This window comes from Odontomachus brunneus, unplaced genomic scaffold (genome assembly GCF_010583005.1).
Source record: "Odontomachus brunneus isolate Ranch 3 - 2012 unplaced genomic scaffold, Obru_v1 Obru_scaffold_014, whole genome shotgun sequence".
Lineage (NCBI taxonomy): Eukaryota > Metazoa > Arthropoda > Insecta > Hymenoptera > Formicidae > Odontomachus > Odontomachus brunneus.
The window spans coordinates 1,111,546-1,139,481 of record NW_022639464.1 but is presented as its reverse complement, the minus strand read 5'-3'; the positions used below and the strand labels follow the sequence as shown (position 1 = coordinate 1,139,481).

The following is a 27,936-nucleotide window of genomic DNA, read 5'->3' as shown; positions in this document are numbered from 1 at the left end:
AGAGAGAGAGAGAGAGAGAGAGAGAGAGAGAGAGAGAGAGAGAGAGAAAGAGACAGAGAGAGAATCTAACGGCCTATTCCGCGATTGTTGTTTCTCCTTTACGGCCCTTTGTGCCTAACTTCCCACTCCCTTCGAATTTTTCGCGACCGTCGCGCTTTTATTTAAGTAAAAAGAGAAAAAAGAACGAAAAATACGAGCGATTCGTGAGAGAACGTGGGCGCAGCTGGTAATATACGTATTTATCCACGGCACGTGTTGACAGAAATATCGATGTCTCGATAGTGGAACCAATATTATTCCGCAATTTGAAATTTCAAAACAGATAACACGTGTAAAGTGACGCATGCAACATCGAGCAAATGGGACACTCGAGATTCTTCGCGCTGCCTCTGCTTTATCCGCATGTGTTCTCGCAATTAACCCTAATCTCGCACAATGGAGTTCATTTTCGACCTCACTCGATCGTTAATTTGGAATTACCCACAAGCTGATGAAATAAGGGACTTTCAGTTCCAGCGCGAAAAAAGGTTATAGCTGGTGGGAATATGGAATCTAAGCACTGTTTAGCCATTACAATATAACTAATTTAATTAATACAATTAGCTTGTCATATAAGAAAAAGGTACAGTTGCTTTGGGGTAATTTTTATTATAATATGTTAGATTAAGATATCAAAGTGTGTAATAAAAATGTAAAATAAAAATAATTTTTCATGATATTACGATTCTTATATTAAATATGATATATAAAAAATCTTATGTAAGCAGTTTATTTATTTCTGATTTTATTATATGATCAATGTTCCGTAAATCTTTAATCATGAACAAAAGAAATAGATGCTGGATAACAATTCTTTGTAACTATTAAAATTTGCATTTTATGATATAGATTAATACCACAAAAACTTGAAACTATTAATAATTTTATTTTCGCTTCTTGTCGGAAAGAAAAAAAAATATACTGAATAAATTGAAATTTGTAATATTTTGTTCTTAGAAGTCCAAATATTGACAAAATAAAATTCTGGAATATGTTAATTTCTTAATTTTCAAAAAAGTTATAAACTTTTATGTAAGCTCATCGCGTTTTTCTTTATATTTCTAACAAAATAGAATATTTTTAGTAAATATTTTTATTTCTGTATACAATTCTATTATCTCAATAGACTTGTGTATGAAAATATATTTATTATCTCATATCTTTTTATTAGCACTTTTTCGTGGAGTGTAAATAAGCGACGAAAACGACTCCAATATGCTAGATTAAGGTAGGAAAATATTGCAAGAAATCTTTTTAGCGTTGGAACTAACAGAAGCGCGGAAGATTAAATTTGTACGAAAGTAAGATGTTAATGAAGCAAACGATATCTCGATGCAGGATCTCATTTTGAACTTTTAATTCGACAAGAGCAATCTCGAGCTCGTTGAAGATTGTATCGTTAAAAGATAATGGCGAGTTAATCTGCGAAAGACGTTTACCTTTTTACTTCCAAAACGACAGAGTGATGAAGGCTGCGCCCTATTTTCGGAGAACCGACGTATTTCCGCGGAAAGTTACGAGCTACCAAAAAATTGAACGTTGAAAGGACGCTTGAGAGATGGCTCTGAAAGATATCTCGCGCAATTTCCACGACGCCCACAATGCGCGCCAACAAAAAGGTAAAGTTGCTCTGGGTCGTTACCTAGATTTAGCCAAGGTAAATAACAAAAAGATGAAGTTGCTTTGGGCCCTACCTAAATTTTTGTAAGGAAAAAGGCGTGGACGGGAGAATCTACGGAGAAGCCTCGAGCGGACAAATGTTACAAAAGGGACGGCAGGACCGGTTAAAAATTGCGGTGGGAAGTATTTCGCGGACAATTTCAAAAGGAACGACGCAATTTTTCCTCCCGCGACCCTTTCGCGTGTGTTTCATGCACCCGGGGTTTAAACAAAAGGAGATGCGTGTCGAGGATGGACGGGTGCTGCAGGTTGCGGTAATCGCGACGATGACGCGGGGATTGCACGGGGATAAAGCGTCGTGCTGTAAAAAAGAAGAGCATAAAGCCGGCGTATCATAACGCTGATCTCGGTCGTCAATTTTCGCATTCACCGGCGAGATCGGATTACCGTAATTTGACGGGCTTCACGGCATGGGGTGTGGGACGGACAGTGAAACGCCGCGAATTTCGCGGCGGATATTTTCGGCGGAAATATCCGTCCCATCAAAAGCTAACGGCGCGATACGTCTCTCCAATATTTCGCTTGTTTAAATTAATAACTACAGCGTTCACGTGCGCGAGATAAAAATTCCAGTTTGCGATAATATTTGTGGAGAAAAATGTGCATATATTTCAACATGTCTGTCATGTTTACTGGATTTTTGCGGATTTACCGGAGTTGTACTACTTACTTTTGTATACTATACATATACAGGGCGTCCTAGAAGTGCGATTTAGTGGGAAAGTGAAACTTTGCCATAACCTAACATATATACCCCATTTTAATTCCATACCTCAAGTATTTAAAAAATTAGACATTATAAAAAAAGTGTGTCAAATAAAAGTATGATGTAGTCCAAGTTCTTCTAAAATTTAGCCCATAATGTGCTCTTTGCTTCTTGTTTCTTGTCCTCTGCCTTTTCTGGCTTAAAGTTTGGCTCAGAAAGAAATAAAAAGAAAGAAACAGAAAGCAAAGAACACATTGTAGATTAAGTTTTAAAGTACGGAAGAGGCGAAAACGAAAGGACAAAAATAATATTCGTTCCTGGACCGATAAGTCGTCGTATGCACAAGTCGTAATCGAACGTGATAATTCTCAGAGACCAAAACTCGTCTAAAACTCTCCGTGGTTTTCTCCCAACTTCCCCTTTTGTTCGCTTCCTCCGCGACTTCTCTCTTCACGGGGCTCGCGACATCTAGCTTCGATCGCGATATTGGCTAATCCTATGACCTTAATGTTGACCCATGTTGCTATGCGTATCTCTCACACATAAATGCCCTTGTGCATAACGCGACTTTCAAAGTGAGTTCCACATATACTGGAGTGAGCCATCGAAGATCGGAGGGCATAAAAACAAATCTAAAGGACAGATTTAGTCAACATACTGTCTTTGTTTAAGATCCGCTGATTAGTTAATTATATTGAACTGTTGTATTATAACTAAGAACGTTGATCTAAGTATCCACATTTGTATGTTTTGCTCTATATTCTACTCTCTTAAAGTGAATCAATGGATAGTCAGTGATATCAGGTATAAGTATAACACTGAACAGTTTCAGTGCTATACTTATAACTGCAAATCAGTACATTTACTGTTTTCAGTGATGTTTGACTGATTTTAGGAGAGTAAACTCTTTTATCGATAAAAGTATCTATAAAAATGGCTTATAAGCCTTCTGATTAGCTGACAAGCCACTTTTAGAAGTACTTTCATCGATACAAAAGAGCTCAGAATATGAGTGTATGATTTTAGCTAGATTAATACCAATATAAAGTGAGACAACCAAATCTATACGTGTTCTTCTTCTTTGGTGTCTTCTCAATGGATTTGTTTGATTTAACTTTAACTAACGCTACTTTCTACACTTCCACATAGAAGAAATACAATACGTGCAACTAAGTCGAGTAAACCGTAGCTGATGGCTTTCTCCACGATATATAAGCTCACTGTTTCAAACTTTCGGTTCGTGTTTATTCCACACTTGTGGAACATTTTCGCTTACAATGTCTTCAAGAAGTAAAGATGGTAATATTTACTCGACGTTGTAGTGACCTTGGAAAAACTTGTTAAAGTTGTTGTTATTTAATTTTTTAAATGGAATCACATGGTTCTTCTAACACAAGTCAATTTATCGGTCAGGTATGAATAACATTATTTCCTTTGAAACCATACAACTTTTGTTTGACATATTGTTTACTACAATGTCTTTTTGAGATACATAAAGTATGCGATTAAAATAGGATATCCTGTATGTGTATATGTATATATATATATATATATATATATATATATATATATATGTTCTCAACATTAATTAATTAAAAGAATTCTAAATAGTAAATTAATAGTAAATTTAAATATTTTGAGCAAGGCAGTAAATAGTTTGCGCGAATAAGCCGTTGATTGAACTTTCCCGATAAACCTTTATCCTGTAAAAAAGTTTTTCAGCCTCGCGAGTATAATGAAGAGCTTTAATGAAAGACGATGGGGCAGGAGAATATCACTAACGTGCGGCAAATCGAAAATTAATTAAGCACACCGCGTTTCTCGTAGAACGACCGAGAAATTCTACTACCGGTGATATAATTAATTCGTAATTTCATTAAATTTCAATTAACGATACATCGTCAAACATACCATGTTTCAATCGAGATCAGAGCGGAAAATGTCCTCAAACGTGAATTCAATGATTAAGATTTTCGCGGGTCTCGTGTGTTACGAACATTCATAAATCCAACACACGTATTTCCTCGACGTTTTATTTGTTTCTAAACTTAACCCACCCGCAGTTACGCGCGATAAAAGATTCGGCATGATGTTCACGCGAGGAACCATCAACCCTTAAAAGCACTCGCATGTCGCCCGAAAGCATCTTCAATCCATCCCTCCCCGGAAGCAAGGCACAGCCATACATCCATAACCAGAAGAGGAAGCAAACTTAACACTAGACAGAGTATGAATGCTTAAATGCACAGTCCTATCGAGACGAGCCTCCGGTAGATGCAAGAGTATCCCTAATAATAAGCATGGCAGAAGAGGAGGATCTCTTTCGAGGGCGAAAGCGGACACCGAACAAGCCAATCTAGGATTTCATCGCTATTAAAGGTATGATCGAGCACCGGAAGGGAGATTGCGGGGAGTTTTGCTGAGGGGAGATTCTGCTGTGCTTCTTGCTTTATGGCTGAGGACGCTGAAGCGCGGCGGCCGAGCAATTCATGTAGCCTCATCACACACAAATCTATCACACATGTACGTATACGTATATATATAATATATATAGTCTCATCATAATCATCATCATCAGCATCATTATCACCATCATCATCATCATAATCATCATCATAATCATCATCATAATCATCATCAGCAGCAGCAGCATCAGCATCAGCATTATCAGCGGTATCATCATCATCATCATCATAATCATCATCATCATTATCATCATCACCATCGTTTTCACAATTTCAGTCTGTCGAGCACAACACAGTTTCTTTACCTTTTTCCGCACCTGTATACGGTCGCCGTATATGAGCACCACTCTGTCCTTGCTCTCGTTCGAAGTTAGTTGATAGGACAGGCTCTACGTGATTTGCGAGATCGAGCGTTCGCGATCGATCAATCGATCAGGGCCGGTGTTAAAGCGACGGTTGTGTTATTCGTCGCCGCAAGTGCATACGTGTGGTTTTCGTATTGGTTGATGTTTTTTTTGTTTTTGTTTTTTTTTTTTTCGTTTTGTTTTCGCACTCGTCGTTCGAGTTGTCAACATCGTCGCCGTTGTTGTCCATCGCATTCCGACGAAGGCGATGACGAAGAAGGGAGGTAGGGATGACGATGACGGCGACACGGCGACGGCGACGGCGATGGTGGCGGCGCCGAAGTATCGTCGGGTCGTCGTCGGCGGCGGTGGTGGTGGTGGTGATGGTAGTGGCGATGATGGGTCCAATCGGCAGCGTCATGGTCGTCGTTGACGTCGTCGTCGGGGGTCGGAGGTAGCACGGAAATGATGAAATAGAAGAATTTGATTGATTGACTTTGTGGATTTCGCGCAACTGTGTGTGTCTTTGCTTGTGTTGTTTGTGGGTTTTTTTTTTTTTTTGGTGGTTTTCTTAGGGCGCAAACGGTCGGCCAGTCGATACATATGTACAAATTATATATATATATATTTTTTTTCACTATATATATAAATATATATACTCTTTACTCTCGTACTCTCACTCTCTCACTCTCTCTCTCTCTCTTACTCGCACATATTGGCCACTGTTTTTTCTCTCTCTCTTTCTCTCTCTCTCTCTCTCTCTCCCGTTCTCTCCGAAGGACACGTGCACACGTACTTATATATAAGCACACATATGTGTTTTACCTTCACTTCGGTTACTCTAGATTACATCCGCTTTACGTCGACAGACGAGCGTGTCTTGGCCCTCGTGTGTTCGCAAAGCTTCGGATCTCTCTAGCGCGTGTGTCCGTTCGTGTTTGTCTATTTACTTATTCATCCTTCCCTCCGCCGGCGCGTCCGCGATTTCTAATGATTCTAATGATTTCTCGCGCGACACAACGCGATTCAGTTTCAGTCGGTTTCACTCTGTTTCTTTTGTGCCTTTCTCTCTCTTGGCAATCTCGGTCCGGTTCGTTTTTAGAGTCAATGTGCAGTGCGCGAGGGGCCTGTTCAGAAGGAGGCCTCGACGAGGTAAGTGCCGTCCATGGCGACCCCCGTCTGCCCACCCTGGGCCCCGGACACTTGGGCTCTTGTAGCCGGGATGTACTGACTGTACGCCTGCTGAAATCCACAACCACAAGCACACACTACATTGTTGCACGCTAGGCACGCCTACGCTAATGCTTTTCTACTGGCCTCCCCCTAAAGAGTTTCTTCTACTACCGCGATCTATCGGTCTATGGACGTGTGCACGTGTGTTTGTGTATGTCTGTATGTCCGTGTGTGTATGTGCATATGCTGTGTGATGGTAAGTAAGTGTGGCTGTTGCAAGTAAAGCTTCAATAGAGAGATCTATCATCGTTCCTTTCTACGAAACTACGTTCCCTAATCGCTACTCGCTGCACCGCGAGCCTTTCACACACGGAATTCTCTTCTCTTTTCTTTCTTTCCTATTCAGCCACGAAGGGAGTACTGGAAGTAATACGTTGAACTGTGATTTGCAAGATATGTCGCTATCGGCTTTACGCGAAACACATTAAAAATTTAACTGTTATCCAATTATTTACACAGAGACAGGGTGTAAATTTTTATCCGAATGTCATTGCGCGACGGTGTTTATTTGCGATTGCTCCTCGGCTTCCTGTGTGTTAACATACACAATCGTTTTTGAATTTTTAGCCGAAATATTTTCCGAAAGTTCGGAAATGTTATTACCAAAACCTTTCTTCCCATTACGCATTGATATTATCACCCCCTAATTGGCAGCGAACGATTGCAGATGTATCGTCGGAAGCTCACGTATCCCACAGGAGCAAGATTTCTCGTGCGGTTCCTCTAACCAAGGATGCAGGAGTGAGAATGCAGAATGTATTCGTAGAATGCATTCTCTTTCGTCAGTTTCAACCCTTTCGTTTTCCGATACGCGACCACTATTTTACCATTAACGTGAGTCACCGTTATTGCAGCATGTTATACACGACTTCGACGCACGTTATCGCACATGCGACTACAAATTCTTTCGCGGAAGAAGGCAATATAATCCCTTAATTCCCACGCGCGACCCCGCCGATCTACTCCGTTCGACACGCGCGCGTCAAATAAAATTCGATTTCGGTGATTTTCGAGGAATATCATACCGCCGGTCGTGTCGATGAGCTCCATGGCGTTTCAACTGATCCAATAACCTCGGGAAAGCCTGCAAATTGACGAGGTGACGCACATGTCGCGCGCATCACATCGACGAAGACGAATTAACTCGCAAACGTCGATGCCGTCACACATCGCGAGCTTCCCCTCGTCGTCCCCTCCCCTCTCCTTCGTCCCTCCAACTAGTCAAACAATCGCGTTCGAGCGAATCGCGCGTTTTCCGCCGATGGGGAAAGCGGAAAGCTAATGAGCGCTCCGCGGACGACGCAATTCTCGGCGCAATCATTCCCCGCCGAATTGCTCGCCGCAGCAACGGCTGTCCCACAGCCGTGAGAAGAGTCATCGCGCTCGCGACATCGTGTTGCTCCGGACGCACAACTGCTCTCTCATATTCGAGCATTGTCTGTGAAAATCTGAGAGAGAGAGAGAGAGAGAGAGAGAGAGAGAGAGAGAGAGAGATCGATCAATAATAATCAACGTACACATAGATCAATATATACATTTATACAAGGTGCTCTGGTGATAAGTGTGTGCGTGTTGTTATGAGCAATACAATATAAGTATACCCTGTGTGCGCTGCCACTGACGAGAATATAAGACGTTCATTATCAGACAGAACGAAGTCGGGGATTAAAGAGAGACGATCTGTACATTATTGATTCTTACCTTGCACAGGAGGGGACACTTTCTACAGGGACGTTTCACAACATGTCGACATGTTCATGATACACAGAATATACAAACACATTATGTTAGAAACATATGTACACGTGAACTGTGCCGTGCGCTCCGTCCAAACGAAATATTCGAGTCAGTCTCAACAAGTCGATCGCTTTCGAGAGGCACGATCACGGTGCGTTACAGCTAGGAACTGCGCGAAATGGCACTCGGTTTTGAAATCGGTCCAGTGGGTCGCAAAGCGGTTTAAACACAATAAACTTCGGAGCGTTGGTTCGATGGTTCGATGAGAGTACTGATTTTTCAATAATTCGTTCTCTTATTGGACCATTAGCTACACTCTGAAGTTCATTGTGTCTAAACTGACCTACTGTACAAGTAATCGTTACATCCGAAATAATCGACTGTGAAATCGATGAATCGGTCCAAATAGCCATTTGGGTCACGCCAAAGGTACTCATTTGTTACAATTATACAGAGAGCCTGACGATAACATGCGTTCACTTCGTGTACGTGTAGATCAGATAAAACTGAACAAGAAATTCCTCTACCATTTTGCGAACAAACCATGTGAAATTGGTAGTTATTAATTAAAGAAGATTAACGAATGATCGCGTGAGATACTACTGTGTGTTCGAGTAACGTTGCGCTAGGCGAGCGTCGAGCGGTGATAGGTTGGGAGTGGCGCGCGTGGAGCGCTGATTAGCGCGGGCCAGGCCCCGCCTCTACAGCACGCCACTCGCAGTATCACGCGCGATCATTCGCTAATCTTCTTTAATTAATAACTCATTAACTATTCTTTGTGTTCAAAAATAGCAAAGGAGTTTTCGTCTCAGTTTCACTCCTACTACCTATGATATTTAACCATTATGATATTTAAGTTGGTGTAAGACCACGTATGTATATATTTTCTTATGTTATAGTTATATATATGATAGTCATATAATATAAGGTATAACTACACAAATGAATCAAGTATTATTTCACGCGATCCAAATAAATTTTTCAACAGATTCACGCATCAATTTCAAGGTCGGTTATTCCGATTACTTATACCGATTCCAGAAACCGGATACCAATTCGCACAGCCCAAGTTGCAACCATTCTCAAAGCACTTCGCGTTTCACATGAAAAAATATACGTTCCTTTCTTTTGTGTTCGAATGGAGTGTGCGTGGCATATGTGTACCGTTGCAACTCAATCACTGTACGTGAATATTCCGGGTGAGCGCAAACCACGAGAGTTTACACGACGGGAACCAAATCATCGCGCTGTGTATGAAAAGCTGGCTCAAAAAATGACTGTAAAAAGAGATGCAACACGGTTGTGCGGCGTGTGTTATTCAAATTCTACTGCTGCCGACCATGTAAAAAAAGGACAAAAACAACATAGGCCGTTCGTGTTCTCGCGAATTCCGGCGTTGCCGTTTCCGCGACGATGACGATCGAGCGCGTTGAAAATTCGCGTCCGGCTCTTTTTCCGCGACGATCGATCGAGAGAGCACGCTGCAAGCGGGGGGAATATACGGCGCGACAGTCGATCGGCCGTCGTCGTCGTACCTGTTGGACGCCAATTAATCAATGCGAAAGCCGACGGATGGTCAGGCGAAAATCGTAGCTCCAGGCAACGTGAAGAATCCGCGAAAGTTATTAACGAAGCGGGAAGCGCTCGGTTGTCAGGTCGATTAATCAACCGGCCGGCTGTAATCGACGCGGCGCTCGACGAGGATAACGAGTAATACGTAATTAATCTTGCTCACCGCGACGGAAGAAGACCGCGGAAAGGAGCTGTGACACGGCTATGATACGGCTATGTATGCACGTGTACAGTTATGCACAGCCGATTATACAGGACGTCACGCGAAACGTGCGAGTGTGTGTGGCGGGAGAGCGGTCGATCCTTGCACGTGGCAAGTCGAGGGAGTCTATAGGCGTGACAGAACGACGTTCGTTAAATAATAGAGGCCGTGGGCGAAGGTGTAGATGACGAAAGTACGGCGAAACTCGAGATTCCTGACACTGCGGCACACGCGCGAGAGATCAAAACGCGATAGCGAGCGATCACGCGCGAGTTTTCGAGCGTAATCGTGAGTTTCGGGAATCCTAAAACCAAGCGTAAAAACGCTCATTGCATCGTACATGAGCGGGAATCAGGCGGCAAATCGCGCGCTTCGCGTTCGCGACGCAGATCCTATCACGATCCTATCGCTGCGACAGCGCGACGACCTGTATAATCGGCCCGTCACGCCCGTTATGCGCTTAAAATATCCTCGAGTGCACGAAGAGAATACCGTAGTAAAAGTTACGGGGCAAAATTGCATTTCTTCTTCCTACAGTGTCTCTTGAAAAAAGCTGGACTTTATACTGAAGTATAAATGGTAAAAATCGACGAAAGAAGACCTAACGACTTTGACATGTATTACCACTCTTTCCTGAGTAATCTTCAAAAGGTTTCAGCCGTCGCCCATTGTTTGTCAAAATTTAGTTAATGAAAGAAGTTGATGGAAATCAAGAAGCACCAATGACCTCGACCTGACATAAGCTGTCAAGGTCGTTCTCCTGAGTGACCCTCGAAAGATTTCGACCGTCGCTCATTGTTTATCAGGGAATTAACAAAATAAGTTGCGCAAATAGAACGTATTTTTTCGATACTGTATACATTATAAATCTATATACACACATGACACATGAGTAGCGCCATATGCATTAAGATACATATAACTGTATGGTAGTACGCCCACATGCTCACTCCCATCCTGAAGTAAAGTAACTAATCAAACCAAGCTCAGCCTATACATGTTTATACCTAACCTAACATGTACAAAGATTAGGTTAATTTAATTTGACAGGTAGAGGGTGGAGAGGAACATTCACGTGTACTGTTACATAGGTATATGTGTGTAAATATTATATGGATACTGTCACATATGCATACGCATAGAAGTTCGTAACGTATACGCAATGTCGGCAAAGTATATTCTAATATATGAAACCTACTTTGTTAGCAACTTTCACAATGATCGACAACTGAAGTAACTGACTGACTTTTGGAGGTTATTCAAGAGAATGACATTGACAACATATGTCAAAGTTAAGGTCACTGGATCCTCCCTTGTCGATTTTTACCCAATAGTTTTTTAGTAAAAACTCAAACGCGCGTGATATTTTTAAACAAATATAACGTCGGTCATAATTCTGTATGGTCTGAGATTAGAAGAATTTTGTTGGAATTTCCCTGTGGTGACATATTTTCTCCGTGCAGCTGGAGTATATTTGAGGTAAAAATGGTGAAGAGGGAGAACAGAAATGTAGTAGTAACGGCTCGAGAATGTAAACACGGCTGTTGAACGTTGATGGCAAGTAATAATAATTCTGCAACTGGACATGCAATTACACGACCAGGAAGATACTCGATATACAATATAACAGTATATACAGGGGGCGCAAGAGTATGCACGGTCTGGCGTGACAAAGTGAGCGAATCCACGGCGCAAATGTACATTACGCGCTTTACATATGTCGCACATAAATTAGGTGAACACGTAATTGGTACGTAGCTGGGGGGAAGAAATTCGGTACGCTCGAGCGAGTATTTCCGACTGAGCGGATTTAACAGCGTTCTCCGTCATTCCAACGACAATTTCAACGGAGCATCGTTATAATTGGATGGCACTTAAATTAATTGATCTCTCGATACGCGTGTGTGTGTGTGTGTGTACGAGCCGTGACTGCAAAATCATTTGTTGACACGACGGGACAACGAATGCTCGCATAAATATGTTAGGAAAATAATGTCGAAGCGAGACTGCGCGGATAATGAGCAATTCAATTTGGAATATCCCGATTCCGTTCGCATCTCCTCGTACGGTTATTCGTATTCTCGCGGAAAGCAATCGGTCGTCGTTCCGTGAATGCCACATCGCGACTCGTAAATCCGCGGATCATCAGATCGCTGTTTTGTGATCGAAACGCGCCGCACCGAGTCGAGAAAGCACTCGATCGAGCGTAACCTTTCGTATATAATGGTTAACAATTAATAGTAATAGAGTCTGCCGAGGACTACGGAGATCAAAAAAGAGGCGGTGTGCTCGTTACTGGGTCGACGACGAGTAGTGGATCGACGGAGCTTTTTAGAACGTATACTTAAGATTCAATTTTGTCTTGCCTGGCTGATCTGAAGTGGGTGCTCCACTACAGGCTCCCGCTGTTCCTTCGGCTATGCATTATTCATAAAAGCAACTCGTGTTACATTATAGCGTGCATAATGCGCCGGTTAATCCGACGCGACGTCATCGCCGCGACGTTGGCGCGAGAGAGCCGTGATGACTTTTGCGAGAGACAACGCGCGCGAAACGGAAGCGGGAAGCGATAAATATTAATGCGCGAGCCTCCCGCGACGCGAGCTATTACCTTTCGTACGCCTTCATGAGGCACGGCAGCCGCATACCTGGGGATTATGATTAATTGCCCGTGAATATTGAAGGTGAAAGTCGAAAGAAAAGGTAGAAGAAAAAACGCGGAACGCGATGACGTTGCCGTTTTACAGCGATGTTTATACGTGACGTCGCGCGGTAAAACAGACGTCGCGGGTCGGTCCGCCGCGCGTCGGGCTTTTTCTACTTCTAGAGGAGACCCGAGCTTCACTCTCGAGCCGCGGGGACGCGATCGGGGGCGATGTTACACGTGCGCGCGACGAACTTTCGCGGGGATGGCTTAATTGAATTCCCGTGTCCGCGTGAACGAAAGAAGCTCCCGCGGGGGATCGGCTCGCTACAGAGGGACATCCCCGAAGATCTCGCTTTCGAACTATGTGAGGAACTTTCACACCCGAATCTTCAAAAGTTCAGCCCCCTTATTAAGCACGACAGCCAATCCTCCGCGGAGCCAACTCGAACTTCGTCTCGCAAATCTTAAAACTTAGATGTGAGGAAATTAACTATGTAGATATTAATGTATCAGTAATTTAACAAAAAATTGTAATGAAGGCATTTAAGGATGTATTGCCGTACAGTATTTGCAAAAAGTCGTTGAAAATTAAACACGTGAATATTTCTATTTACTATATAAAAACTTGTTATATATATATATGAGGTATCCAATTTTAATCAATATAGCTGAATATCTCAAGAATTAAGAAAGATAAAGAAAGAAAAAGTATTCCCAACAAAAGTTGTAGGATATCGAGGGAGAAAAAAAAGAGTAATATATTTTTTAAATAATCTTAAAAAGTAATATATTTGAAATAAGTAAAAGTAATAAAAAGTAATATATTTGTAATATACTTGAAATAATCTTAAAAAGTCTTGTCAAAATGAACTCTAATTTTTTTTTAAATAGAATGATGTAGTTTTTTTAAAATAATAGAAATCAATTTTTCTAGTCATTCTGCGTGCAGAAATACTGGGATAATATCATCGAGAAGTGAATGCTTTCTGAGATATTTCACATTTTATCCTGTTATTTTTCAATATAAAATATAAAATCTCGTAAACTATTCACTTTACAACTATCTCATCTAAATATTCTTTTGCACATGAAATGAAGAGAAAAATCGATCGGTAATGCTTATATTTGCATATTGGTGCATCAGTATGCAATATATATGCAAAATATACGGAATTTTGTTTACATTTTTGCAACAATCACTTTCACCCATTATTCTACGCATAAAAGTGAATTTATCAAGAAATACTTTAGAAGATATTTCATATTTTATGCTAAAAAGTATCAAAAAAAAAATGTAGAACATCTTGAAAGATATTCATTTTTTAATGATTTTATTTCAATACTTTTTTATGCAAAATGACCAAAAGAATCTATTTTCAAAAATCATCTATATGATTACACTTAAAAAATTAGAGTTAACAGAGTTTTTCAAAATTATTTCAAGCTCAAATAAATATTGCTATCTTTTTTTCTTCGATATCCTACAATTGCTGAATATTTTTTCATATCTTTATCCAGACTTTGGATCAATGTCAAGTTATTTGTAATCACTTTAAATGCAATATAGATTAATCGGTAATTTTTTCTATTACTTTTGAAATATGGACAATATATCCTTAAAGCCGACGAACTTTCTTAACGATAGTGATATGTAGTTTATGGCGAAAGGGTTATGCAACACATTAATCTTTTTATCGATGTGCTTTGAAACAAATAAAAATCGTGAGAACGGCCGCGCGATTTGCATCTCTTTTGAAACTCGTCAGAAAAGTGTTGTAACCCTTTTGCTGTTGACTGCGTATGACTCTTAATTATACCTTAATGCATACCACGAGACGCACATCACGCGTTTTTCTCGCGGGAGGAAAACGCAAAACATATAGATGATTTAGAAATTCTTTACGATAACCGCGTATGTGTACTTTGTATCTTGGAACAACTGTGAATTTTCGTCGAGCGTTCGCAAAAACAGCATGTACGTCTCGTGGCATTTCGATAACTATAAGAATTTCTAATGAACCTTATTTTGCTCTAAAATAAAATATCACTCTGTTTCCTAAGAGTAGGAAGAATAACTAGAGAAAATATTTCACTTTGCCACAAATTCTCCATCCCAAAGAATTCCTGAAACCGCTACGAAAGTATCACACGCGGTTCATTGACTATGACGTTCCCCCTTGAGATTGAGATCGTAATAGCCATATTACACACAACGTCCCGTGTGATTACGTATCGTGCTTTATGTTGCACGTCAACCGACTTGCGTCGCAAAGTGTAAAGATTCGAGGCCGCATCTTTCGGATCTCACGCTTTCCCTCGCACGCGGGCGTGCATATGTGTGTGTATGTGTGTATATGTGTTCATACACACGTCGCAATCCATTAAGTTTAAATTCGCCGCACACTTCGAGCGTTTTGATAAGCAACGTTCATAAAAAATGCAGGATAATCGGGACTCTTTGCGTCACGTCGCAAAGGACGTTTCTCAACAGGAAACTGCGCATAAAGAAAACGATGCGCATACCCGCGGTTTTATTTCGAGCTAACTTAATACTATATCTCGCGCGAATGACGTGTGCTTATGTTCAGCGTATAGCTGTCTCATCAACGACTATAACCGTCAGCAATATCAATTCCAGCGAGTAATCGGCGTTAACAAGGATTTACTCAAGACGGTATAATTTGCAAGACAAGAAAATCGATCGAGGTCTTCAAATCGCGCCTTCGATCAACTCTCGGGAGAGGTTGGCAATGACGGAAGAATTGGAGGTATCTCCTATAAAGGGAAAAAAGTTTGTGTCCATTATCGCATTAAAACTATCAGAACATATTTCACGACGATTTCTTCTAGGTCATTTCGAGCTGGTTCTTACTTAGTTCGCACAAGGTGCAAGGCCATTATATGGCGCAGGTCTTTTTAACACTATGAATGACGCTTATTGGAGGAATGGCTTCGATAAGTTGTCACGGCTTGGCATAGGCGGACAGCGGTTGTAATATTATTGCAATTTTGCCTAATTATTGACATCCGAGTTCTCTTCGTAAGATAAAAGTCTACCAAATTTTAGACATTAATAACACTAGTACGCAACTCTGAACGTTCTTATTGTTTTTACATGTGAATATCTAAACTTTTAACGTAGAATATGTATTTATTCAATATACATTCTCTCTTATATTTCAAGTTCAGACATTCACATTTAAAGCACAAAACAAATAAGAATGTCTAGAGTTAAGTATCAATGTTATTATATATAATTAAAAAATATCAATAAATACCAATAAATATCAATAAAAATCAAAGAAATCAATAAAAACGACTTCTTTTATTCACAATAGTCAATTGTCCACTAAAAAGTATTTGCTGAAAAACGAGGCTTCTCTGCATTTTCACAAAATTTCCCAAAATTTTAAGCTTCATATTCGAGTTTAGCAAGTCTAAAAATATAAAGATAGCCCGATTTCATAAACCTCTCTTATAAGCAAATTTTGGCTTTTTTACAGTATTGTTCTCTCAATTTCAAATTCTATCAAACGAAATTGGCGTAATGCAATTAAATGTGTAATTACATAAAAAAAAAGATTATTGGTGATTCACAACCAAACTTTCGTAACTTTGTTCATCAAAATTTCTTTACAATCAATTCTTTAGTCGAAGAATCTTTAGTCAAGATGCACCGGAATAACTGCACGCCGCATGATGTGCAGATAAATTTTTTAAATCCAATCTATTTATAGAAATAAAAGAATGAAGCTCTCCAGATTATATGCACACCTTGAAAGATCGAAGAGTCGGTAGATGTCCGATATCAAAAGCGTACTTTACTTCAAACCACCTGTTATTATTCGCATACGGCAGTGTGTAATGTAGCAGCGGAGGTCGGCGTTACGGAATCGTTAGTCGCCGGAATCGATATTTTACGTCGCACGATAGAGACTTGCTCGCTTGAAACGGACAGCCGCGATATAACACCGCTTATTGTTACTGTTAATAGACTGTGGATGTGATTAATTATCAACGTGATTGCTTGATTAAGCCACGCTCTCTAAGTACACCGAACTATTGGGAGCATTATGTTAATGTCTTGTAACAAGAATACCGTTCTGTCTCTCGCGACTAAATACCGTTTTGCAGGAATTATTGCTATGGCCTGGCACCAATCGTTCCGGAAGAGATCGATATGTTCTCCTCTTTGTACACATCTCGTCTCACTTATTTAACGGGAACTTTTGATACGACAAGCACCATCGAGGAAACTAGAACAACGCGCAATGGATCGGCGGAGTTGCGAAACGAAAGCAAGAACGGCAAGTGTCGATTTCTATCGGACGATTTTACGCGCAACGGGCTTCTTCAGCGAGTCGATCAGGAATAAAAAGAATCGACGAAGATCGCCAGCGAGACGGGTATTAGAGGAAGAGCCAAAGTAAAACGCTGCTTAATGAGTCTGCGAGTTACCGAGAGGCCGTCTGTCGTCTTTCCTTCGTGTATTTCTCATTCCTGTCTTTTCTTTCATTTCTCTCTCTCTCTCTCTCTCTCTCTCTTCCCCTCCCTCTCTCTCTGTCTGTCTGTCTATCTGTCTGTTTCTCAGTGCCTCCACTTCCGCCTCCTTGCCGCTTCTGCCTACATAAAAGATCAACAAGAGTTTTCGCAACGAGCGCAGAGGACAGCGAATCGAAGCGCTTCCGCTCTAATTGGAACGCCAGGGCGGCGTTCACACGGCCAGTCCAAACGAAAGAAAGAGGATTTCGTTCGGACAACTCTCCGTTGGGATGAATTATTCACGCGGCGTGCTCGCATGACCGGAAGCTGCCTTCAGAATCTTCCGGATTTACCGCGAGCGATTAAATCGACGATGCTTGACGAAGCGACCGCTGTTTAATTAATATCGAACACTTAACTTATAGTTCCGCTCTAATATAACGCGACGTTCAAATGGTAAATCTCTAGCTTCCAATCATTTCCGCCAAATTACTCTGTGCGGTTACGTATGCATACATACAACCCTTGGCTACATAATGGCCACGAGAAACTTCTCCAATGATTTGCAATTTCGAGAGCTTTATAAACTGGGCTTATTAAAGATACTTAATGTACACTGAGGAAATATTAGTAGTAAAAATCACGTTAAAATTATATTTTTCTTTACAATGTTTCTTTTTTCGTAAATTTCGGCTATACTGGAATTGTAATATATTAAGAAAAAATACTTGAAGATTTACTTATGGAATATAAAGTTTCTATTCACAGAAATAAACTTTCCCATAAACAAATCTCTTCAAGTATTTCTTCTCAGCATATAAGAAATACTATAGAAATAGAAATAGGAATTCTTACAATCTAACCTGATATATAATATAAAAAACATTCAAGTAATTACAATAATTTTGTAGTAAAAAATGAAACAAAATGCAAATAAACAAATATACAAATATACAGATAAACAAATAAACAAATACAAATAATTTCAATTATAATTATATTAAGAAGAAAAAATTTGAAAATTTATTTGTGGAATATAAAGTTTATTTCTGTGCAAATATTTCAGAAAAATAAACTTACTCTATGAATAAATATTCAAATATTTTGTCTCAAAGTATGTATTGTCTCGGTTTTATATTGAGAAAAAAATACTTGAATTTATGAATTCATGAATAAAATTTATTCATGGAAATAAATTTTACTCATCGAAAAAAACCTTTATTTCCATAGAAATAAATTTTATATATCACAAATAAATTTTTAAATATTTTTCCTCAGTGTAGATTACAAAAATTTTGTTGTAATTTTTACTATAACAATACTATAATATTTTTCTCCATAAACCGCATGTGTTTTTCTAGAAAAATAATGTACACCAAAATAAGTCATTTCTACGTTCTAAAATCTGATAATATTTGAAAATATAATGCTTTATCAAAATATTATACTTTATCAAAAAAAGAAAAAAACGTGAATATGATTATACTATTCGTGCGTTTTTTAAAATGCAATATCAACTGATTAGGTCATTTTGAGCGCTAACCTTTGGATGACCGATTTCTTTGCAAATTCGATGCATTTACAGTCTTTTAAGTTCGAAACACACGTTGTATTCCCGAGTTTCGACGCGGCTATCTCGCCTAGATTAAAATTAATTCGCCCATCATTTACTCGTACGCGCGAATGCACTTCTGATACGATGTGCATTCGTAATGTGTGTATCTGCCATCATAGGCGATCACGTGCGGCTTGTACTAGCCGATCGATCATCGTTCTGCAACGCGGGTATGCCACTTACCATTCATCGTGTACAAACTGTATGACGCGTGCAGATACGCAAGCCGCATGCAACTTGTATACTAGTCGCGATTGCGGACTGTATAAATAATCGCGCGATCGTATTAATTGTTCGAATATCGCCGAGTATCGAAGGGGAAGGAGAGAGGAAGGAAGGGAGAGAGAGAGAGACAGAAAATTAGTAGACTCGTTCGAATGTCGCTTGCTGACAATTAAATTAGCCAACTTTGTTTGTGTGGCGCGTGGCGTTGCCGCGGAAGCCAAAAATCACATTCACGTATCGTTTACACACATAACGCGATACAACATCGATATTGAATGCGCGACGAAGAGGAGAAAGAGAACGAAACGGGAGTGACGTTGCATGGCTCCGTCGTGAGCACGATGTACGCAGGGGATCAACCCGGGATATAATGGAAAGTCTAAGGTTTAAACAAGTTTAAAACGTATTAAAAATAAATACTTGGTTTTACACAAAAATATTCTTTGAACTATCCACTATAAAAAAAAACACAAGTTTTACTGTGAACAGTTTAAAAAAACGAAATTATTTTTTTAAAGAATAAATGAACCTCATTATGCTTTTTACGCGGGGCAGAATGGGATACTTTACAAAACTTGTTCATTTCTCATCTGATTTTAAAAAGTTTTTAAAAGTGACTCGCTAAAAAACATGCAATATATAAAAATATATTATTACATGTTTAATTACTTATAACTGTTTATTAACAACATCTTTCTTAAACAATAAAACTATACTCTTTTCTTATTAAAATATTAGTAACAATCATTATTTAGTAATCTTTAATATCAATTTTCTGAAACATAGCGCATGATAAAAAAATGCAATTTAATTTTAAAAACATAATGACACAATCCTGTTATATCCCGAAATATATAAGTTCGGATTATGTACTACAGAACATCATAGATATTTGCATAGATATTTGCACTTAATTAAAATGACGAAAAAAATTACCTAATAACGTTAATATACATACGGTAATAGAAAAAGAATCTTATCATTGTTTACCTTGTGCAAATGTACTAAACAAATTGCAACGTAGTTGCGGAGAAAGCAGCAAACACATTAAACAATTTGTAGCATCTCTCAGCCAATAATAATATGATAACTGATAACAAGATGCGGTAAGAAACATCTAACAGTAACAATTGCCAAACGTTTCATTACATGGCAGCATCTCTGTAGAGAGAGTAAAGAGTTATCGACCATATCCCATTATAGCCTCGTTATGCCTCAGGTATTCCCCTAATAATGCAATCATACGAGTACACGATGAATGTAAGCAGCGTGACACGAGATAATGTGTCACTACGCCAATTTCGTAGCGTGTGTCCGTCGTCGACGAACTCCCCCGTCGCTCGAGTTTCGCCGCTCCATAGGACGCTTCGCGTGTGTTCTTCTTACGTATGCACACTTCGTTACACACTTCTGCATACAAATCCAGTCTCTAATTATACACGCGGCGCGCGTCGCGTGACGCATTCGAGACTATAAATATGTCTCCGTGATAAAGAGGCTTCTCACCGAGAAAAGAGCGCGATACCTTCGCGCAAGATGGGGGATACACGTCTCATTCCGCTGTGCCGACGTTAATACGACGGCTCGCCTAATCGTACTGCTACTCCACTTATCTCCCCGGCAACTTCATCGAGAGAGAAGGTATCGTCACGTGCGAGATGTGCGTGTGATAAATTGAGTCAGTCGTCGGCGGGGACGAGCGTGAGATCCTAGAAGCGCGTAATTAATGATCGGCTGATCCAGTCGGCCGCGAGATTCCCGAGTTTCATCGCGCGGAATGAGCAATTCAGTGTCCGACAGTGCAGCAAATTCTGATTCTCGACAACGAGCATTAACAGCTCTGTCAAACTTGTCATCCCCTGTCTTTTAATTCACCAACAAGTGAGCGCGCACTTTCGACCGGGGAGTTCGTCCCTCCCCCGGCGGGAGAAGAAAGGTTGCACCTGTATTATAATATTATTTATAATTTCGCTGACGTGCGTACTTTCGCGTAGGTTTCCTTTCTTTCCTTTTATCTCGACGATAACCGCGATGATGTGAATGCCGCTTAATAGAGAGATCTATAGGTCGAAGCTGCTTTTTTCTATTCGCGCGGAGCGCTGCCGCCGCACATCACGTGGCTTAAGCCACCTAAGGTCAGGGTTGTTGTACAAACTTGAAGTCGATAATTGTGCAAGGATGACCGCACGCGACTATCTAGAGCGACTTGTAAAAACTCGCGCGGACTCGCATGCACGGCGACACCGTGGCGATTCTCTCTCGTCAAACGTTTATTTTTGGCTCGCTGCCCGACCAATATTTTCCGCCATTTTTTCGCGCTGCTAATTGCTCGCCGTAATTAGCCCTATATCGATTCACCCGTATCCTCCCCCTCTTCCCTTCCCGCCCTTAAGTAACGCTTATAAATTGTCCCGCTTTCGTTTGCCCGTTCGCGACGCGATATTAGCCGGCGCTTCACTAACGACGATCGACGCGCAGCCCTTATCGTGTGTATCGCGCGTCAAATATCACGAGAACTCGCAAATGCGAATGTAATTCTTTCGCCCTTATTCACATTTCGTATCTACGCACAGAAAATCACCATTCCCGCTGCTAAGAAAAGCGACTGTTCCGTTTATGTTGCCTCTTTCGAGCGATGGTTATCTTCAACAGAGAATAATTCCCTGACGATAACCTTAAAATACACTCAGCACGAATATGAGGAAAGGTCATTGTTGTGTCACTAAAAGAAGCAAGTATTCTCCTTAGAGAAATACTATAAATCTTTGCCGAGAAAAAAGCTGGTTTCATTCTGTATAGCAAACAAATCGCGAATTGCTCTTTCGATTCAATATTCTCAACCGAGATACTAAACTCACTGAAATTCAGAATGGATCTTGAATAAATATGTGATAAATTTACTATACAGGATGCTTCAGAAACACTTGCACAAATTTTGGGGGTAAGTGTTCTTGATACTTACACCAATCAAGCGCCGCGGTCGCGGCACGACGCCGAGTACGTATCGAACAAAACAAAACGACCGTGTAAGTTTATCTGGAATTTCTAGGCTGATTGGTCTTCCGAATCAAATATCTCAAACACGAAAACTATAATCAAAAATCTAATGAAAGTTTCCTTATGTAATGTTTAGCGCACGTGTAATTTGCACCAAGTTTTATTAAGATTGATGCAGGCAATACGGAAATCTCAAAATCTCGCTCGCTAAAAAGTCCTTTTATTTTCGCGCAGATTCTCAGATTTTTCAGATTCAGATTCACACGTACGCATGCATACAAGCGAATGAGTTTGTCCATCAAGTCGCGTTTGCATCGCCAAGCGATCCAGCTTCAGATCACACGTACGCACACAAGTGATGCGCGTTTGTCCGCCAGATTGCGTTTGTAATATATATAGGCTGCAATAAGCAGCATGTATCTATAATGATTGCCTTCGATTCACGAATGTACGTTAGAGGAAAAGATTTATGATCGACCATCAGATGTACATATCAAGCTGTATTTACAATTTCACGTACATTTTCTTATAGTTTTATATCAATCTGCGCTTGTGACGTTCGCGATCCGCACTGCAAATGTGTAATCTGAATTTGAAATTAATTGGCGAGACAGAAAAGATTTTTGTTAGATAAAATATTATAAAAATTTCCGTATATAGACTGCATCAGTCAGAATGGACGCATATTTCGTGCGCAATAAACATTAAATCGATCATGTATCTTTTCGCCTATTGTAAACTCGCAAATAAAATAGAACAATTTCATTGATAAATTCAATAAGTTTTTCTCAATTTGATACTTGAATATTTCAGCATTCAATTATTAATATTATTGATACTTATCACATAATTATTTGTGTAATAAGTACTTACATATACGCACTTGATTTATTATATTGAACTTACTTTTTTTTTTATTATAATTAATTTAAAACATTTACACTTTAAGTTAACATCTACTTTTCGTTTTGTAGTTTTTTTTCTAATACGTACTCGGCGTTTTTTTTTTCTTTTGTAAAGATAAGTTATTCTCTATAACAAGAAAAATGTCATATATAAATATATTCAGAAATGTCTGATTTATGAATTATAAAAAGAAAATTACATTCAACTCTGGCAATAAGATGTAATATTTATTATTACCAATAATCTTATTGGCAATAAGAGCAACTATGTAGTTTATTCATGATGGGGTTCCAGCACATTTAAGCCGCATTGTCCGAGATGTACTTGCTAATATCTATCACGACAAATAAATAGATAGAGAAGGACGAGCCTGTACACGTTCGCCTAATGGACCTAGATTCATTAGATTTGTGGAGACACTTAACAATTCTAGTTTATGCAAATGAAGAGACGCTTCACCAGCGCAGATTTCGTAGATGTTTGCGAAATCCTGGAGTCTTTAAAAGGGTGCATCATCTATGTCCATGCATGCATTGAAACAAGTAGAGGATGTTTTGAGCATTTCTTATAAATTATGAGTAGATAAATAATTGAACTGAAAGTTTATTACATTGACCATGTATCATAGTCAAATATGTTCTGTCAATTTGAAATAAAATATGACATCCGTGTTCTGTCGTTCTGAGTGTAATCTGTCAATTATAACTCATAAACCCTAAGCATTTCTGGACATACATGATATTTTTTTCTTGTTTAGGTGTATACAATTCACCCCTAAAATTTATACAAATATTTCTGAAAATCACTTTGTTTACAGAATGTCCCAGCTCAATTTTACAATTTCACCGTGACAGCGTGACAGAGATACTTATGATATATTTGGAACGAGTAACATTTCTTTGCATGTAGTATGTATTTTTCTGCGTGTAAATAACATTAATCGTAAATAATGGCATCAACATTGGAATTTCCTGTGAATATTTTATTTGCGTATAGATCACGATTTTATGTCTCGAAAAAATGATTTTTTTACCACGCGGACGTAAATATCACATTTGACAATTTATTTTCGTCACGCAACCGTGCGAAATAATGCGGCTGTCACGGCGAAAATGCGCGCAACGAAGCCGTTGCATTTTTACGATCGAATTTCACTGTGAAACACCGTAGCTTTCCGTCATGTTAAAAACGACGGTCACGATCTGCACATTGCACTTACACACATCTCCGTTCGGTTTGTATCATTACAGATTTTCATGATGTGAGAGAGAGAGAGCTATGCGATATTTATATCTGAAAAAAAGAGTCGTGTGCGAGGAATGAAGGAGCTCGGTAAAAAATCTCAGTTTCTTTATTTACTTGATTCTGTTGATTTGATTTCACCATGTCGCCCATTAGGCCACGATACGCGGGGAAAAATAATCGCATGATCCGACAGGTAACAGACCGCTTTGGAATGTGGCAAGTATTTCGTAGCTAATGCAGCTAAGGGCTGACCGCAAAGCTCAACAGCGTGCAAATATTCGTCGACGCAGTCACTTGAAATCGCATAAATAACGCGACAGTTTATTCTGTAACTGAAGGGTCCCTCTGTCATATATAAATAACGACTGAACAATGATGCAATTTTCTGCAAGTAGCGGAGCGCTTTCTCGTTTTAATCTCACGAGGTCTAAAAACAGAATATCTCGTGATTAACGCGAAACACGATAAGCTACTTTGATCGTGACACACGATGTACAGACCGCATGAAAGATTTATATATTTTGCAGGAAATTACGTCTGGCGACGCTTCGTTTCCATTTTTTCCGCGACAGTCGCATGCTGGTCTGCGATCAACCCTTAATGGCCACGTAGAATCGATTGCATGACGAATGAATGACGTCGACACGGATCCCCGTATGAGAGAATAGAAAAAAAAGGAAATAAATAAAAGCCGCGACCTTATTTCCGCGTGAATCGATCATGAATATGGGGGATCTATTTGTGCCAGACTGGCGTGCGCCAAATCGTAAAACGAGCGCTGCTCGAAATCGAAAGACAATCACTCCATCGGTAGATTATTAAATTCCTCACAGCAAGATAATAGTAAGAGAACCGATGCGATTGACGCGAAGAAGTGAGGCAAAGTCGAAGGAGAGATTCCAGATTTTTCGATTTTTTGTGATCTCAACGAAGCAAGAAAAGTTCCACAAATATGTTATGTAGACGAAGTGTCGATAACAATAATAACAAACAATAGAACTTACTCTTTAAGATGATAAAGGAATTTTCATATTGAGAAAAATTATTTAATAAGAAATTAACGGCGGATATATTTCCGATCAAAATATCGATGAATTTTGTATCCGATTAGGAAACATCTAATGAAAAATATCGGTTCATAATTTTTTAATCGGTTTATCTGATAAAATGCTATTATAATCTGAAGTTATTCAATTTAATCGGATAAATTTCGGTATTTTGATCAAAAATATCCGTTTATTAATTTTTTATTGGATAATTTCTCTCAATGCAAACATCCCGCGTAACGACGTGTTACTAAATTCGTAAATTCCATGACTGAATTAATCAATCGCCATTGTTAGACGCGAACGAAATTCAACGATTCCACGAACGATCAGTTCTCCTTGTTATCTGCTCAAATCATCGCACAACATATGATATTCCGACCCTCGCGAACAGACGAGTAACTGGAACGGAAGGATAGAAAGAAAGAGAACTAGTTCAGTATCTCAATCAATCAAGTGTCAACGTTGCAACACCAAATTATCACTTTCTTGCTGCAGAGAGGAATTTCGAAATCGTAAAATGGAAGTAAAATCGACTGCAGTAAAATTCATTCAAAAAAAAAAGAAGAAGAAACAACATTATCGAGGTTGTTTTTCCTTTTTTTTTTTACTTCGTTGTGTCTTTCTTCGCTCCTGTCACATTCGACGCGTACCAGTCTTCAACGATTCGATATGAGGCGACTCGCATTTGATGACCGATGAGTATTCTATATATGTACATCTCGCGCCGTGCACGAGCTCCTATATCGTTTTACCGGTTTCCGAGTTGAAATTTTCGTTCAATATTGATCCTGCAAATTTCACCGGTCTTGGAGAATTATTGAAGAGTCAGGGGAATCACTGTACAGACTGCTGACCTATCTTGACACTGCAAACAGTTACTGTCTGCATGTTGACACTCGAAGAAGAACTCACTCAAGTATTATTTAATATTCAATCGTCTCAGTTTTTCACATCTGCTCTTGATCTTTATTCTTAATACGACTTAATATTAACGATTAATATACTTAATTTATAATAAGCAATGTGTAAATTATATTATTGTACTTTCTCTTCAGCAATTATATTAACTTTATATTCTGATAATCTCTTTATGTTACTTTTGTTATTATTTATTGACGTTGGAAACTGCGATAGAATCTGAATATTCGAAAGAGGTGAGAAGGAAGGAGTTATAGGGCCAAATACAGCAGCAGTGTAAACGCAGAATTTAAATTTAAACTCGGTACGACAACAAAGCAAAACTGAAGCGAAGAAAGGGCAGATTAAAGGTGGAATTCGCGTCTCAAGCTTGTATTACTAGAAAAATGTATTTTTAGATTATTCAATATTTGGTTACCACACATAGTACTGTCTCTCTTTTTATCCACATTTAAGTGAATTACACACAATTAATACTTTACGAAAGATTAAATGCAGGCAGACCGTTGAGATAATTGAATATTAAATAATGGTTTAACGAGTGCTTCTAATTAAACTTCAACGCGGAGACTCAACATGGAGACCGTTGAGAGACGATAGCATATTAAAAAAGTTTTGAAATAAGATCTTCGCTTTAGCCAGTATAAAACGACGGTAAACGGTAGGTCCTGTCTGCAATATCAAAGGACAATGCTGTGACGCGAGATTCCCCCATTGGACCTTCAGGTGTGCCGGGAATTTGTGGCGTAAACGTAGAATCGAAATTTTCACTCATGCGTTATATCAATCGATAATTAATCGTAATAATTCGAACGCTTGTTCATTATCGTCGTTACAGCCTACTTATTGGGAAGAGGAAGGAGAGGAGGAACGGAGAAGAGTTCGTTCGTCTTAAAGCTACGGTTTTCTTTTCCAGGGCAGAAAAGCTCGCACCTATTGATCAACCTTCCGTCACCTCGGGAACTCAATCTCGCGTGTCGAAACCTCGTTCCATTCTTCGCGACGATTGTCGCCGCGTTAACGCGACAGGAAGAAAAATCACGAAACTGTTCGCGCGCGCGCGCGCGATCCCCTTCTTTTTCCTTTTCTTTTTTTGCAACCTCCCCCTCTCGAAGAGCCGAGCTGACTGTATACGTCATTGCTCGCGATCGACCACGGCTGAGATATCTGCCCGCGGTATCGCCAATTCGTGACTCCCAGCACTGATCGCGATCGCCGGCGTTACATGAGACTCCCGGGTCGAAACGCGAGACTCAGCTGTCTCGCGTGAAGTTAATGTGATTCACAGAATCTACCGAGCCGCACATAAGTCACACGTAGCAAGGGACGTGTGACTCACGCACTTGCGCGCAGCCGATCCAAAGGTTCGGCTAGGACGCTTTCCAGCAAAGTTCCACTCGCTGTATCCTCGACGGGAACAAATCGCTCATCAATGTGCGTAATGCACGCACATCATCGGCGCTGTCAGCCGTGTTATATATCTGTGTGTGTGTAACGTTGCCGGCGAAAAATCGCACCGTACCTTTGGATCGGCCAGACACACAATTGTTAAGATGAAATCGATTTCAAGATTGCGAAACGTGCAGAAATATCTCCCGATAAAATCTCGAAGGCGTTGTTTCTAAATCAGTTGAAATCTTTAGACGCCTTCGTGAATTATTTTCTTGTTTCTTTTTTCTTTTCGTTCCATTTTTGCCGTTATACGTGTGCCGCTCTTGCCGATCTCGTCGGAACGAGAGACGATCGGAAACGCAGATTCTCTTCGTCGCTCGCGTTTCGATTCGGGATGAGATACGTTACGCCCGTTCGCAAAAATAGCGGCTACGATTCCTATGAATAATAAAATACAAGCTGGATTTATCTCGGCGCGCCGA

At 39.8% G+C, this 27,936-nt stretch overlaps 1 protein-coding gene across 10 annotated transcripts in view; it reads right to left on the bottom strand.

Annotated features, from left to right (window-relative positions):
- The window catches only part of LOC116841244 (potassium voltage-gated channel protein Shal), a 191,666-nt gene that overhangs the window by 18,194 nt on the left and 145,536 nt on the right, over window positions 1–27,936 (bottom strand). Inside the window, exons 5-6 of one of the 10 annotated variants that reach the window (XM_032808949.1) lie at window positions 6,060–6,476; window positions 5,260–5,279 (exon numbers count right to left, since the gene is read on the bottom strand). The exons of 1 other annotated variant lie outside the window; for it this stretch is intronic. In XM_032808949.1, coding sequence (XP_032664840.1) covers window positions 6,366–6,476 — 111 coding nt within the window. In that variant the 3' untranslated portion in view covers window positions 5,260–5,279; window positions 6,060–6,365. Of the gene's footprint in view, window positions 1–1,029; window positions 12,627–27,936 lie in introns of those variants that run through there. 8 more of the 10 variants (XM_032808944.1, XM_032808943.1, XM_032808948.1 and 5 more) reach the window with 8 other exon arrangements.